General features: G+C 41.0%; 1 protein-coding gene across 3 annotated transcripts in view; it reads left to right on the forward strand.

The window, feature by feature from the left end:
- Positions 1–12,359, forward strand: part of NRDC (nardilysin convertase) — a 64,029-nt gene that overhangs the window by 41,308 nt on the left and 10,362 nt on the right. For all 3 annotated transcript variants that reach the window (XM_084784440.1, XM_084784441.1, XM_084784442.1), the window contains 9 exons: positions 176–253; positions 1,686–1,806; positions 1,887–1,945; positions 2,217–2,271; positions 4,422–4,526; positions 5,435–5,558; positions 7,974–8,060; positions 9,090–9,209; positions 10,731–10,782. In XM_084784440.1, the coding sequence (XP_084640566.1) occupies positions 176–253; positions 1,686–1,806; positions 1,887–1,945; positions 2,217–2,271; positions 4,422–4,526; positions 5,435–5,558; positions 7,974–8,060; positions 9,090–9,209; positions 10,731–10,782 (801 nt within the window). The remainder of the gene's footprint in view (positions 1–175; positions 254–1,685; positions 1,807–1,886; positions 1,946–2,216; positions 2,272–4,421; positions 4,527–5,434; positions 5,559–7,973; positions 8,061–9,089; positions 9,210–10,730; positions 10,783–12,359) is intronic.

The raw sequence follows: 12,359 nt of genomic DNA on the forward strand, positions 1-12,359 counted from the left end.
AATGACTTTATATGGCGTGTCTTTTGATTTTCTGTTTTTATGTTGTGACTATTAATTGATTACAATTTCATGTTTACTGAATTTATAAGAGTAAGCTTGGATACTCAAACCTTGTATATTTAAACCTTCTTTTGACGTCTCACCTTTAAATTTTTTTTTCTTTTTTCTTTTTAAGGGTGAAACCACTTCATTATATTTCCTGGCTGGTTGGACATGAAGGCAAAGGCAGCATTCTTTCTTACCTTAGAAAAAAGTAAGTATTCAATTATTAAGCATTTTCTGTAACAATCTCTAAGTAATAAACAGTAGGTTTTACCATGTATCCCTTTGCTTTAGTTGCCATGGTGTCTAGAATTAAAATGCTAATTCTAATAATAATAGTACCTAACCAGGTCATCTTAAAGACCATAGTTTTGAGGTTTCTTATAGGCTGTCTTTTTAGCTTATGTTGGAAACAATTACAAAATTAAAATTATACATGAAATTAACAGTTGTTTCCATAATTATAAAAAAGTTAGTTTTAATAAAATAATTTGAATAAATCAATTATTTAAATGCTTTGGTTCTTTAGGGTTTCCAACCCAAAAGATGATCTGTAGAAAATCATACTGAATATGTGGAGTTAAGTACATGCAAAAAAATGAAAATAAATAAATAAATAAATAAAAGTGCATGCAGCTTTTGCATTTAATCAACTGTTTCATTTCTAACCAAACAATAAAAATTTCTCTTTCTTTCTCTCTCTCTCTGTCTCTCTCTGTCTCTCTCTCTCTCTCTCTCTCTCTCTCTCTCTCTCTCTCTCTCTTTCTGTGTACTAATTTGAGTATAAAAGGATAATGACACTGAGTAGATATGTGAGCCTTTCACAATATGGGCAATGTGTTTTGAGATATGAATGACTGTTCTTACTGAACTCTATTGGGCTTGCAAGCTCTTTATTTTGGTGTATGCCCTCTGATTTAAATTTTTGGTGTTATCTTCGGAACGATCTACTCTCATTTCTTTACCGGGTAAAGCATGTAGCATCTGTAGTCTCCAACTCATTTGACATTGCAGTTGGGCTATATGTTATGTTTTAAGACTTCTAGGAGACAAGATCAAAGGTGATAAGTAAAATGTTACCTAGTAATTATGTAATGCAGTTAGTCTGTGTGTTTTTATTTTTCATTAAGAATTACATTGGCATAATAAAGCTGTTTTACAATATTATGATATCTGTTAGTCTTCCCATTAGACAGATGGTGATTATTGTTTGGTTCTGGTGACTTCTAAGTATACTGTACTGTAATTTCTTGTACTCCTAAAATTTGAACTTTAAAACTTATTGTTGCCAGGCGTGGTAGAGCATGCCTTTAATCCCAGCACTTGAGGAAGCAGAAGCAGGTGGATCTTTGTGAGTTCAAGGATAGCCTGGTTTACTAAGAGAGTCCAGAATAGCCAAGGCTACATAGAGAAACCCTGTCTCAAACAAACAAACAGCAAACACCCAAAGCCTTACAGATGGGGTGTGTGTGTCACATCCCTGTAAAAAAGCTATGTTGTGAGCCCTGGTCTCAAACAAACCAAACTCCATTAACTCTTAAAAGTGTATGTTTACATCAAAAGCTCAGGCTCAAAAATTTTACATAGAAGTGTTGTTGACTTTGTTAGTTTAAAGGCTCACTGATCAATTTTCCCAACTATAGGTGCTGGGCTCTTGCATTGTTTGGTGGAAATGGTGAGACAGGTTTTGAGCAAAATTCTACTTACTCTGTGTTCAGCATTTCTATTACATTGACTGATGAGGGATATGAGCATTTTTATGAGGTAAGGAACTAAATGGAGTTATTTTTCTTTTCTCTATATACTACTTTGTGCAAAAAACTAATGCAATGTTCTGCTTCTAGGTTGCTCATACTGTCTTTCAGTATTTAAAAATGCTGCAGAAGCTAGGTCCAGAGAAAAGGTAATATTTCTTAGGATGAAACTAAGAACTGATCCTAGTACAGTTCTGATTTCAGACTGCCAGCAGACATGCTTTAGTTTTACAAAATAGTGTTCTGTCATTTCTTAGTGTTTCCTTGCTTGGCTCTGTATTCTGTCCCTCTACATCTCAGTGTAGACTATAATGTTGCTCACTGAGTCTCCAGTCTTTTGTATGTTAATGCCTCTTTTCTTGTGATCCATTGCAATGAGAAATTTTACTATGTCTTCTAATCACCATGTTCTCTTCACAGAGTTTTTGAAGAGATTCAGAAAATTGAGGACAATGAATTTCATTACCAAGAACAGGTATTAGAGCATTTTATCTGTGAACAAGTGGGAACTGGTGTGATTGTTGTTGCACTTTGTGGAAGTGTCACTGGAATTTTAGTTGTGCCACTGTCATGTGCATCTCAAGATGGCATTGACACTTTGTTTTTAGCATTTACATTGCTACAGGACAAGAGTAGGCCCATGATAGAGTTTATAATGTGTGACCATTTTTCTATGTAATCACCTCCTTTGTTTATCTCCTTTGATAAACATTTGAGGGAGAGCTTGCCATGGAATTTGATAGTTTGGGAATTCAAGTATTGTGAAGATATTCTACATGGTAATCAATAGTAATTACCATGTAGAATATTAAGAACATTTGAGCTTTTGAAATTTAAGGGAGAGGAGTTTTTCCTCAATTGAAAGTCTTCATGGATAAGATAAATTTGAATTGAGTTTGCCAAACACATAAGGTTTGTTTATAATCTAGGGAATTGGAAGTACATAGGTAAAGAACTTTGTGGGGCCGGGGCAGTGGGTCAACGAGTAAAGTACTTGCTATGTGTACATGAGGAGCTGAGTTTGGAACTTTGGTACTCATGTAAGTGAGAGGCGAGCCGAGTATGGCGCACACACCTTTATTTCCTGCACGTGGGAGGCAGAAGCAGGTGATTCTTTGAGTTTGAGACCGGCCTGGTCTATGTAGGAAGTTCTACCTCAAAAAAAGGAATAGAAGAAGATGCTCAACCTTGACCTTTGGCAGACACTTGGCTGAGCGCCCCCGTGTACACTCATGCATACATACAAAATCTTTGGGGTGTTATAAAAAAAGTTAATGGTCATGTATATCTATAAGGACATATAAGTGAAAATATTGTATATATTGAAGGCAAAGAATTTAGAGAAGGGGTGTGTGTGTGTGTGTGTGTGTGTGTGTGTGTGTGTGTGTGTATTTGTTGTATGCTATACAACACTTATGGAAGTCAGAGGACATTTTGTGAGTTTGTGGGCATTAAAATTGCGTCACTAGGCTTGGTGGCATGTGCTTTTACCTGGTGAGTACATGCCACCAAGCCCTAGTGTACAGGAGGCAGAGACTGCACTGGGGTGGTGGAAGGCTTTTGAGAGTTTAAGGCCAACCCTCAGTAACACACCTTTTCCAACAGGCCACACCTCCTAATCCTTCGCACATAATTCCAATGGGAACTAAAGTATTCAAACATGTGAGCCTATGGGGCCGTTCTCATTCAGACAACCACAGTGTATCTTGCAAATTATTTCTATTTTATAAACCAGAGAATGTGTCATTCTTTGACTTTTAAATTGAGATAACATGGTTTCTTGTTTTTTCGAGACAGGGTTTCTTTGTGTAGCTTTGGTTGGCCTGGACTCACTTTGTAGACCAGGCTGGCCTCAGAACTCAGAGCTTTCTGCCTGTTTCTGCCTCCTGAGTGCTGGGATTACAGGCATGCTCCACTGCGCCTGGCTGAAAATTTTTATATATCATAATAAATGTCCATTTTTTTTTAGTACAATGTGATATTTTAGTACATGTATATAATGTATAATGCTCAGATCAGAGTAATTGGCTCTGTAGACAAAGTAACATCTGTCACAGAAACATTTGTGTACATTTGGGGAGTACTCAAATTCCCCCCCTCCCCCCGGCTATTTTGAAGCATATGCTGTTTCCCGTAGTTACCCTTCTACTCTGAAGAGCACTGTTACTCCCCGTGTCCTGCGGGGCCAGCACCTGTTGTTGGCCGTTTCCCCAGCTCCTGCCCCGTACTGGGGATACCTGTTTTTCTACTTTCTACTTGTCTTCTACTCTAATCTAGTGACACGCTGCAATTCAACTCATCTTACAAGTAGTTTTTAGTGGTGGGTCCCCATTTTTATCGACATAGCGTTCATGCTGGGCACTAGTTCAGTGTGGGACTGCTCTAGTGAAGAGGTTGGCGTGATTGGAGCAGAGCAGGTTGGTCTTAGGCTCAAGGTGGCCCTTCGCAGGGGAAGCTCCCTGGCTCCACAGCATGGGCTTGCTCTCTTGGTATCCTGAGCACCTTCTTCTGTGACACTGCGTCCTGCTAGAGCAGTTCAGATGCTTCGGTCTTGAGTATGTGTGCTGTGACAGACTAAGGACAGCAATGGCAGCTCCGGTGTGAAACGATTGTTGTTCTTTACAGACAGATCCAGTCGAGTATGTGGAGAACATGTGTGAGAACATGCAGTTGTACCCCCTCCAGGACTTTCTCACCGGAGATCAACTTCTGTTTGAGTACAAGCCAGAAGTAAGGAGCACTCCAATTTAAAACTGCTGTAGGCCAGGCGGTGGTGGCACGTACCTTTATTCCTAGCACTTGCAGGCAAGGAAGGTGGATCTCTGTGAGTTCAAGATCAGGCTGGTCTACAGAGTGAGTTCCAGGACAGTCAGGGCTACACAGAGAAACCCTGAAGAGAGGTGGGGGGCAGGGGGAGAGGGGAGGGAGAGAGACAGGCAGACAGGGACAGAGACACACGAGTCTATCAGTTAGGGATGGGGTGTAGGGTGTTCCTAGGACCTAGTGGGTAGAAGTCTGAAATGGTACAAGCCATCTTTACTGAACAAGAAAAGACCGAACAGTAAAGAACTAGCCCAAGTTACAGCTTATGAAAAACACTGCTTTGTGTCACCTAGTGAGAGTATAGTAAATGACAGCTGCTTACGTATTGCTGGTCCCATTAAAGTGTGAGGTTCCCGGTGAGCACCCCGAGGCCACACATTTGATGTTTGTCAGTTATACCTCAATAGAATAAAAATAAAAAATTTTGAAATAGTATTAAACTTACAGAGTTTATAAATTAGGAGATTCATGAACTAGAAACAGTTCACTGATCATCAGAACACCATAGTAGCAGTGCAACTGGTTTTTTCTTTTGTTTTGATTGTTGTTGCTTTTTTTAAAAAAGTATTTAATTTTAATTTATGTTCATTGGTGTGAGGATGTCAGATCTTGGAGTTACAGACAGTTGTGAGCTGCCATGTGGGTGCTGGGAATTGAACCCAGGTCCTTTGGAAGAGCAGGTAGTGCTCTTAACCACTGAGCCATCTCTCCAGCCCTGTTGTTGTTGCTTTTTAAAAGCAGGAGTGTATTTACTTACATTGTTACTGTGTTTTTTTCTCTTCCTCTCTCTCATGTCTCCCCATTCCCTTTGTTAGGTCATTGCTGAAGCCCTTAACCAGCTAGTTCCTCAAAAGGCAAATCTTGTTCTTCTGTCTGGTGCTAATGAGGGAAAATGTGACCTCAAGGAGAAGTGGTTTGGGACTCAGTACAGCATAGAAGGTAAGACACTGTGAGGATTCTCCTTCATTTACGTGCATCTGACTCATCTGGAGAATCTTAAAAGATATTTTATTTATGTGTGTGCATGTATGATTTTATGTATAACCACATATGTGTGGATACCTACAGAAGCCAGAAGGTGTCAGATTCTGTGGAATTGAAATTAGAGGCAGTTGTGAGCTGCTGTGTGGGTGCATGAGCAGCAAGTACTCTTAACTGCTAAGTCATCTTCACAGCCCCATCACCTGGAAGTTTTTATCCTTTAATAATTTGATGGTTCTTTTTGTTTGTTTTGTTTCTTGCGAGAGGGTTTCTCTGTGTTAGCCTTGGCTGTCCTGGACTTGCTTTGTAGACCAGGCTGGCCTTGAACTCACAGCAATCTGCCTGCCTCTGCCTCCTGAGTGCTGGGATTAAAGGCGTGTGCCACCACGCCCGGCAATTTGATGACAAAAAGTGTCTGTGTTTGCTTGCACACGTGTATGTGTGTACACATATATATGCAAATTTTATTAAATTTTTAGACAGGGTCTCACTGTGTAGCCCTGGTTGAACTTAAACTCATATGTAGACCAGGATTGCTACCCCGCCCCCTTCTTTTTGAGACAGAGTCTTTCTGCATAGCCTTAACTGTCCTGGAACTCACTATGTGTGTAGACCAGGATGACCTCAAACTCACAGAGATCTACTTGCCTCTGCCTCAGAGTGCTGCAGTTATAAGTATGCACTCCATACCAGGCTTGGGATGGCTGTCATAATGAGGTTCTTGTGTCTGCACTGTTCTTAGCATTAAAAAAAAAAAAAAACAAACTTCCTATAAACACTCACTAAGTTCTGGACAATGGCTTTTCTAGCCCCAAGTTCCACAATCCTCCAACAAACATGGCCTGTTTTGTCACAGTGATACTCCACTCCTTGCACCATAGTTAGGATTCTGTTGTTATCAAACATCATTACCAAAAGCAACTTAGGAAGGGGGTTTATTTCTTCTTAAACTCTCAAGTCATACTCCATCACTAAGGGAGGTCAGAGCAGGTATTTAAGGAACCTGGGAACCTGAGGCCCCAACTGAAACAAACCAGAGAACAGGCTGCTTATTGCCTTTTCTCCATGGCTTTCTTAGTCTGCCTTCTTACAGCACCCGAGACTAGCCGCCAGGGGCGCCCCACCCTCCCTGTCAGTCCTGAAATACCTACAGGCCTCCCTTTAGCCAGTCTGGATGGAGGATATTCTCAGTTACGATGACCTCTTCCTTGGTTTGTCTAGGTTCATGTCAAGTTGACAAAAAATAACCAGGCCACTGGCCTCAAACTCACAGATAGCTGTCTGCCTTTGCTGCCTGAGTGCTGGTATTAAAGCATGCCTGGAAAAATGCATAAGTTTTGAAGAATTTTTATTTGAAATGAAACTTACATTTTGTTCTTTACTGCTCTCTTTATATTTACAAATTACTGAAAATGTCCTCCTTAATTGGTTATTTGGTGATCATATTTTTTACTTGTTATTCACTGATATTATTTATTTACTGTTTTTGAGGCAAAGTCTTGTGGTGTAGGCCTGGCTGATTTGCCTGTGCTTCTGTGCACTGCCACCCTTGTTTTAGAGAGAAATGCTGTGGCTTCTTCTTCTTCTTCTTCTTCTTCTTCTTCTTCTTCTTCTTCTTCTTCTTCTTCTTCTTCTTCTTCTTCTTCCTTCTCCTCCTCCTCCTCTCCCTCCTCTTCCTCCTCCTCCTCCTCCTCCTTCACTTTCTTCTTCTAAGACAGGGTTTCTCTGTGTGTAACCCTGGCTGTCCTGGAGTCACTCTGTAGACAGGCTGGCCTCAAACTCACAGAAATCCTCTTGCCTTTGCCTCCTGAGTGCTGGGATTAAAGGTGTGCGCCACCACCGCCCGGCTGAGAAATGCTTCTTTAGAAATTGCCTAGCACCTGCTCTCTTCAATGTCCAGAATACCAAACTATTTTTTTTTTTAAAGAGAAGAGAGGTGGGGTAGAAAAAAAGGGAAAAAGCACTTGTCATACTTCCTTGAGCATGTGTGTCACCTGGAGATAACAAAATAGGCTCTGGCCAGATGTGGTGACACATGCTTAATAATCCCAGCACCCAGAAACCAAGGCAGGAAAACCTAGGAACTCAACTGAGAAAGCACGTGGCTGCATACGTAATGAGTGCTTGTCTCTAAAAGTGAAGAGGGGGAGGTACAGGAGGAAAGATGCCAGAGAGGGGCTCGGTAGGACCTGGGGTCTGCGTTGCTCACCCTGTGTCAGATGATGGCTGGGTCCTGCTTTGACTAGTGAATGTAGGTGGCATGGCTAAGCCTGAGGAGAAACTGAGTGCGGAAGGCCAGTTGATGGCTGGCTTGTTAAGAGAATTCTGAACATTGCATTATTTGTTGGCTCTGTCTGTTTTTCCCCTCCACAGATGTTGAAAACTCTTGGGCTGAACTGTGGAAGAGTAATTTTGACTTAAATCCAGATCTTCATCTTCCAGCTGAAAACAAGTACATAGGTCAGTAAAATAGTAATCATTGTGTATGTCTGTACACATAAAGGATGCATGTAATATATTTATTAAAAGTTACTGATGGGGCTAGAGGTATGTTTAAAAACAATGGCTGCTGATGCCGGGCGTGGTGGTGCACGCCTTTAATCCCAGCACTCAGGAGGCAGAGGCAGGCGGATCGCTGTGAGTTCGAGGCCAGCCTGGTCTACAAAGCGAGTCCAGGACAGCCAAAGCTACACAGAAAAACCCTGTCTCAAAAAACAAGAAAGAAAGAAAGAAAGAAAGAAAGAAAGAAAGAAAGAAAGAAAGAAAGAAAGAGGTTCAGGATGCCAAGGCTACACAGAGAAACCCTGCCTCAAAAAAAAAAAAAAAAAAAAAAAAAAGAACAATGGCTGCTCTCCTAGAAGACCAGGATTCAGTTCCCAGCTCCCACATGGTGACTTAGAACCATCTCTTTGGCCTCATCCTTTATTCTCCCTTTTTAAAAAATTTACCATCTTTTTTTAAAAGTTCATGAATCTATAATTTATTCCTTATTTTTATGTACATTTGGTGTTTGGCCTGCGTGTATGTCTCTGTGAAAGAGTCAGATCCCACTGGAACTTGAGTTACAGACAGTTGTGAGCTATCATGTGGTTGTGAGACTTGAGCCTGGGTCCTCTGGAAGAGCAGTCAGTGCTCTTAATCACTAAGCCATCTCTCCAGCCTTGAATTAACTATTTCTTACATGCATGTTAATTAAACAGCTAGCCATACATTTGAAATAACAAATTAGTCTGCATTTGAATAGACCTATTTGCTAACTTTTCAAAGTCCTTAAGCTTGGCAAAAGATATTCCTGTTGAAGAATACATTCATTCATAAATTGAGTTATACAAGTACCCTGACCCACAAAGGCCGTCCTCTCCTAGTCACAATTACTTGAGAAAGGGAATGAAGCTGAATACACAGAGATAAGAATCTACTATTGGGAGGCCAGGTGACCATTGTACCCTAATATTTGAAAAATGATTACTCTTTTGTTCTTGTTGTTAGCCACGGACTTTACGCTGAAGGCTTTTGATTGCCCTGAAACGGAATACCCTGCTAAAATTGTGAATACTCCACAAGGTTGCCTGTGGTATAAGAAAGACAACAAATTCAAAATCCCCAAAGGTAAGATCCGGCCCCTCTAAAGGAATGAAGGAGGGAAAGTCTCTTAACATAGCGCCCTCTGTGTGCGTGTTGCCTGCCTCCTTCCCCTTTGAAGCCCCTTTACTCCTACGTATCAGTGGTGTGCTCCTGTGCTTAGAGGAGTTATACAGACACTGCTCTCAGGAGATGTGGCTAAAGCTCAAGGCGCTTGATACCAAGCCCGATGCCCTGGCTTTTCATTCCCAGGACCTGCATAGTGTAAGGAGAGAACCAACTTGTAAGAATTATCCTCTGACACCCCCCCCCCCACACACACACACACTGTGGCACGCATTAGTGCATGAGTGCAGTCTCTCTCTTTCTCACACACACACTACACACATACATACATAATTTAAAAATATCAGTTCTAGAAAGAAACTTTTTTATATATTTTTTCTTTCAGAAAAATTAAATTAGAACCAGGTATTGGACCATCTTAAAAGATTGATTGTGTTATTTAAACATTATTTTTAAAACAGAATAAGATATGAGGAAAACGTTCCTAGATACAAGAGAAAGCCTAACCCAGAATTGTAAAGTGAAATCTTTCCCAATTGCTTATCTCTGCCTTTTGCTTTTATCCTTAAGCATATACAGTATGGGCTAAACAGGCCCTTTAAACACCTTGTCTTTTAGGGCGTGGCCAAGCCGTGCTGCTCTTGGCATCATAGTCTGAGGCGGCCATTTAGTCAGTGTACTGAGCCTTGACATAGTCTCCTTTCACCCTTTCTGTAAAACCTCACTCTAATCCAGGTTGGCCTCCAAATGGCAATCCCCCTGCCTCAGTCTCCCAGGCTTTGGAACTCGAGGCTGTATCATCACAGTTTTTCTTGAACGTATTATAAGAATTTAGAAATAGTTATTGACATTTATTCAGCTTCTTTAGGAAAAGGCTCTTATTCTAACTTTTTGTGAATATTGAGTTGTTTGATTAATTAACATGTATACTACTAACATGTATACTTCTATAAATATTTTTGCCTATTTGAAGTTATTGATAAATATGGGGGGGGTTGTTTTTGGTTTTGGGCTTTGTTTGTTTTTTGTTTTGTTTTGTTTTGTTTTTTGAGACAGGATTTCTCTTGTATTCCTGGCTGTTCTGGACTCACTTTGTAGTCCAGGCTGGCCTTGGGCTCACAGAGATCTGCCTGCCTCTGCTTCCTGAGTGCTGGGATTATAGGCGTGCACCACTATGCCTGGCTAAATGTGGTTATTCATAGGCCTTTCTGTATGTGTCTGATATTCCTGTAGGTTAAAGTGAGCCTTCCATGATACTTAATTTGGAATGGTCAAAAAAACAAAACCAAAACCAAAAAACTTTTAAAAACTTTAAGAGTAAAAATAAAGTATGTAGGGATAAAAGAGACTAGACATGTGACAAGGCTGTAAGGATTCGTAGTTTATTTTTAACTTAAAAGTCACATTAAAAGAAAATAGTGGGTTGTTAAAAGTATTTGAGGCCTCTGGCCTTTTATTTTATCCATGGTCTTGTTCTTCCAGCCTATATACGTTTCCATCTGATCTCACCTTTGATACAGAAATCTGCAGCAAAGTAAGTATTTGTTTTCAAAAAATTTAAAATTATTGATTGTACTGGCTTGTTTTATGTCAGCTTGCCACAAGCCAGACTTTTTTAGATGAGGGCATTTTTTAGATGAGGGCATTTCACAACTGTGTGAAAATGCCCCCACCAGACTGACCTGTGGGAAAGCCTGTGGCACATTGTCTTATGGACAGTTGGTGTCAGTGGGGCCACCCCTGGGCTGTAGGAAAGCAGGCTGAGCAGCTCATCCCTCCATGGCCTCTGCATCAGCTCCTGCCTCCAGGTTCCTGTCCTGTTTGAGTTCCTGTCCTGACTTCCTTCGATGATGGACTGTAATGTGGACTTGTGAGCTGAATGAACCCTTTCCTTCCCAAGTTGCTTTTGGTCCTGGTGTTTATCACAGCAGTGATGACCCTAACTAGGAACTTGGTGCTAAGAGTGGAGTATTGCTGTGAGAGACTGTTCGGGGAGGACTGTTTTGTGTAAGGACTTTGGAATTTTGGGCTAGAGAAGACAGTGTTCACAGCGTGGCGGGCTGTTGTGGGACCTTGGAGGGATAATGCTGAGAGTGGTGCAGATGAAGACTCTGTCGGGCCTTTGTGTGATATTTTGAATTAAGAATTTGTGGTGTCCGGTCAGCTGGAGCTGAAGGATGAATCAGCTGTGATTAGGAAGAGATCAGCGCCACAGAGGCCAGCTCTGCTGGCAGGCATTTCCTCAGGGCCCGCACACACTGACTTGTTTTTTTTTTTTTTAGTTATTACTGGAAAACAGTTTTATTTCAGTCGGAACAGCTGGTTGTTTTCTATTTCAGTATTTGAGCTATGCTAGCTGTTTACTGATTATTTATTTGTCTGTGCCCTAAACAAGTTAGGATAACTTACAAGCTTATCATAGTTACTGGGTTGGGAAAGTTCAGCCTCACTGTGAACTAGGACTGGAGCGTTGTAGGCTGGCTCCTTGTCTGCAGAGAAGACTGGCTGAGTTTCTGTTATCTAGTACTTAATGATTTGCAGGCTTTTAAGATTTATTTATTTATTTTTTAAAGATTTATTTATTTATTATGTACACAGTGTTCTGCCTGTTTGTGTGCCTGCAGGCCAGAAGAGGTCACCAGATCACATTATAGATGGTTGTGAGCCACCATGTGGTTGCTGGGAATTGAACTCAGGGACCTCTGGAAGAGCAGACAGTGCTCTTAACCTCTGAGCCATCTCTCCAGCCCCCCCTTAAGATTTATTTTAAGTTACATGTATTTGTATGTGTCTGGGGCGGGGTGGTGGAGGTAGTGGTGGTACATTGGGTGCTGGTTCTGGAACAGTCCAGAAGATGGCGTTGTATCCTCTTGAGCTGGAATTATAAGTATTGTGAACTGCCTATTGTGAGTGCTGGGAATTGAACTGTAGTCCCTAAGCAAGAGTGTGTGTGCTTTTAACTACTGAGCTATCTCTCCAACCCCAACTTCCAGACTTTTAATTATACCTTGCTCTTTATAAATTATTCATGTATTTATATAGGTAACTCACTGTGGGATATCAGAGGGCTCAAAAGTGAGTTATAGGAAAGGCACAGAAAGTGTTCCTTTT

The sequence above is a fragment of the Acomys minous genome (genome assembly GCF_964271855.1).
Source record: "Acomys minous genome assembly, chromosome: 6".
Classification (NCBI taxonomy): Eukaryota; Metazoa; Chordata; class Mammalia; order Rodentia; family Muridae; genus Acomys; species Acomys minous.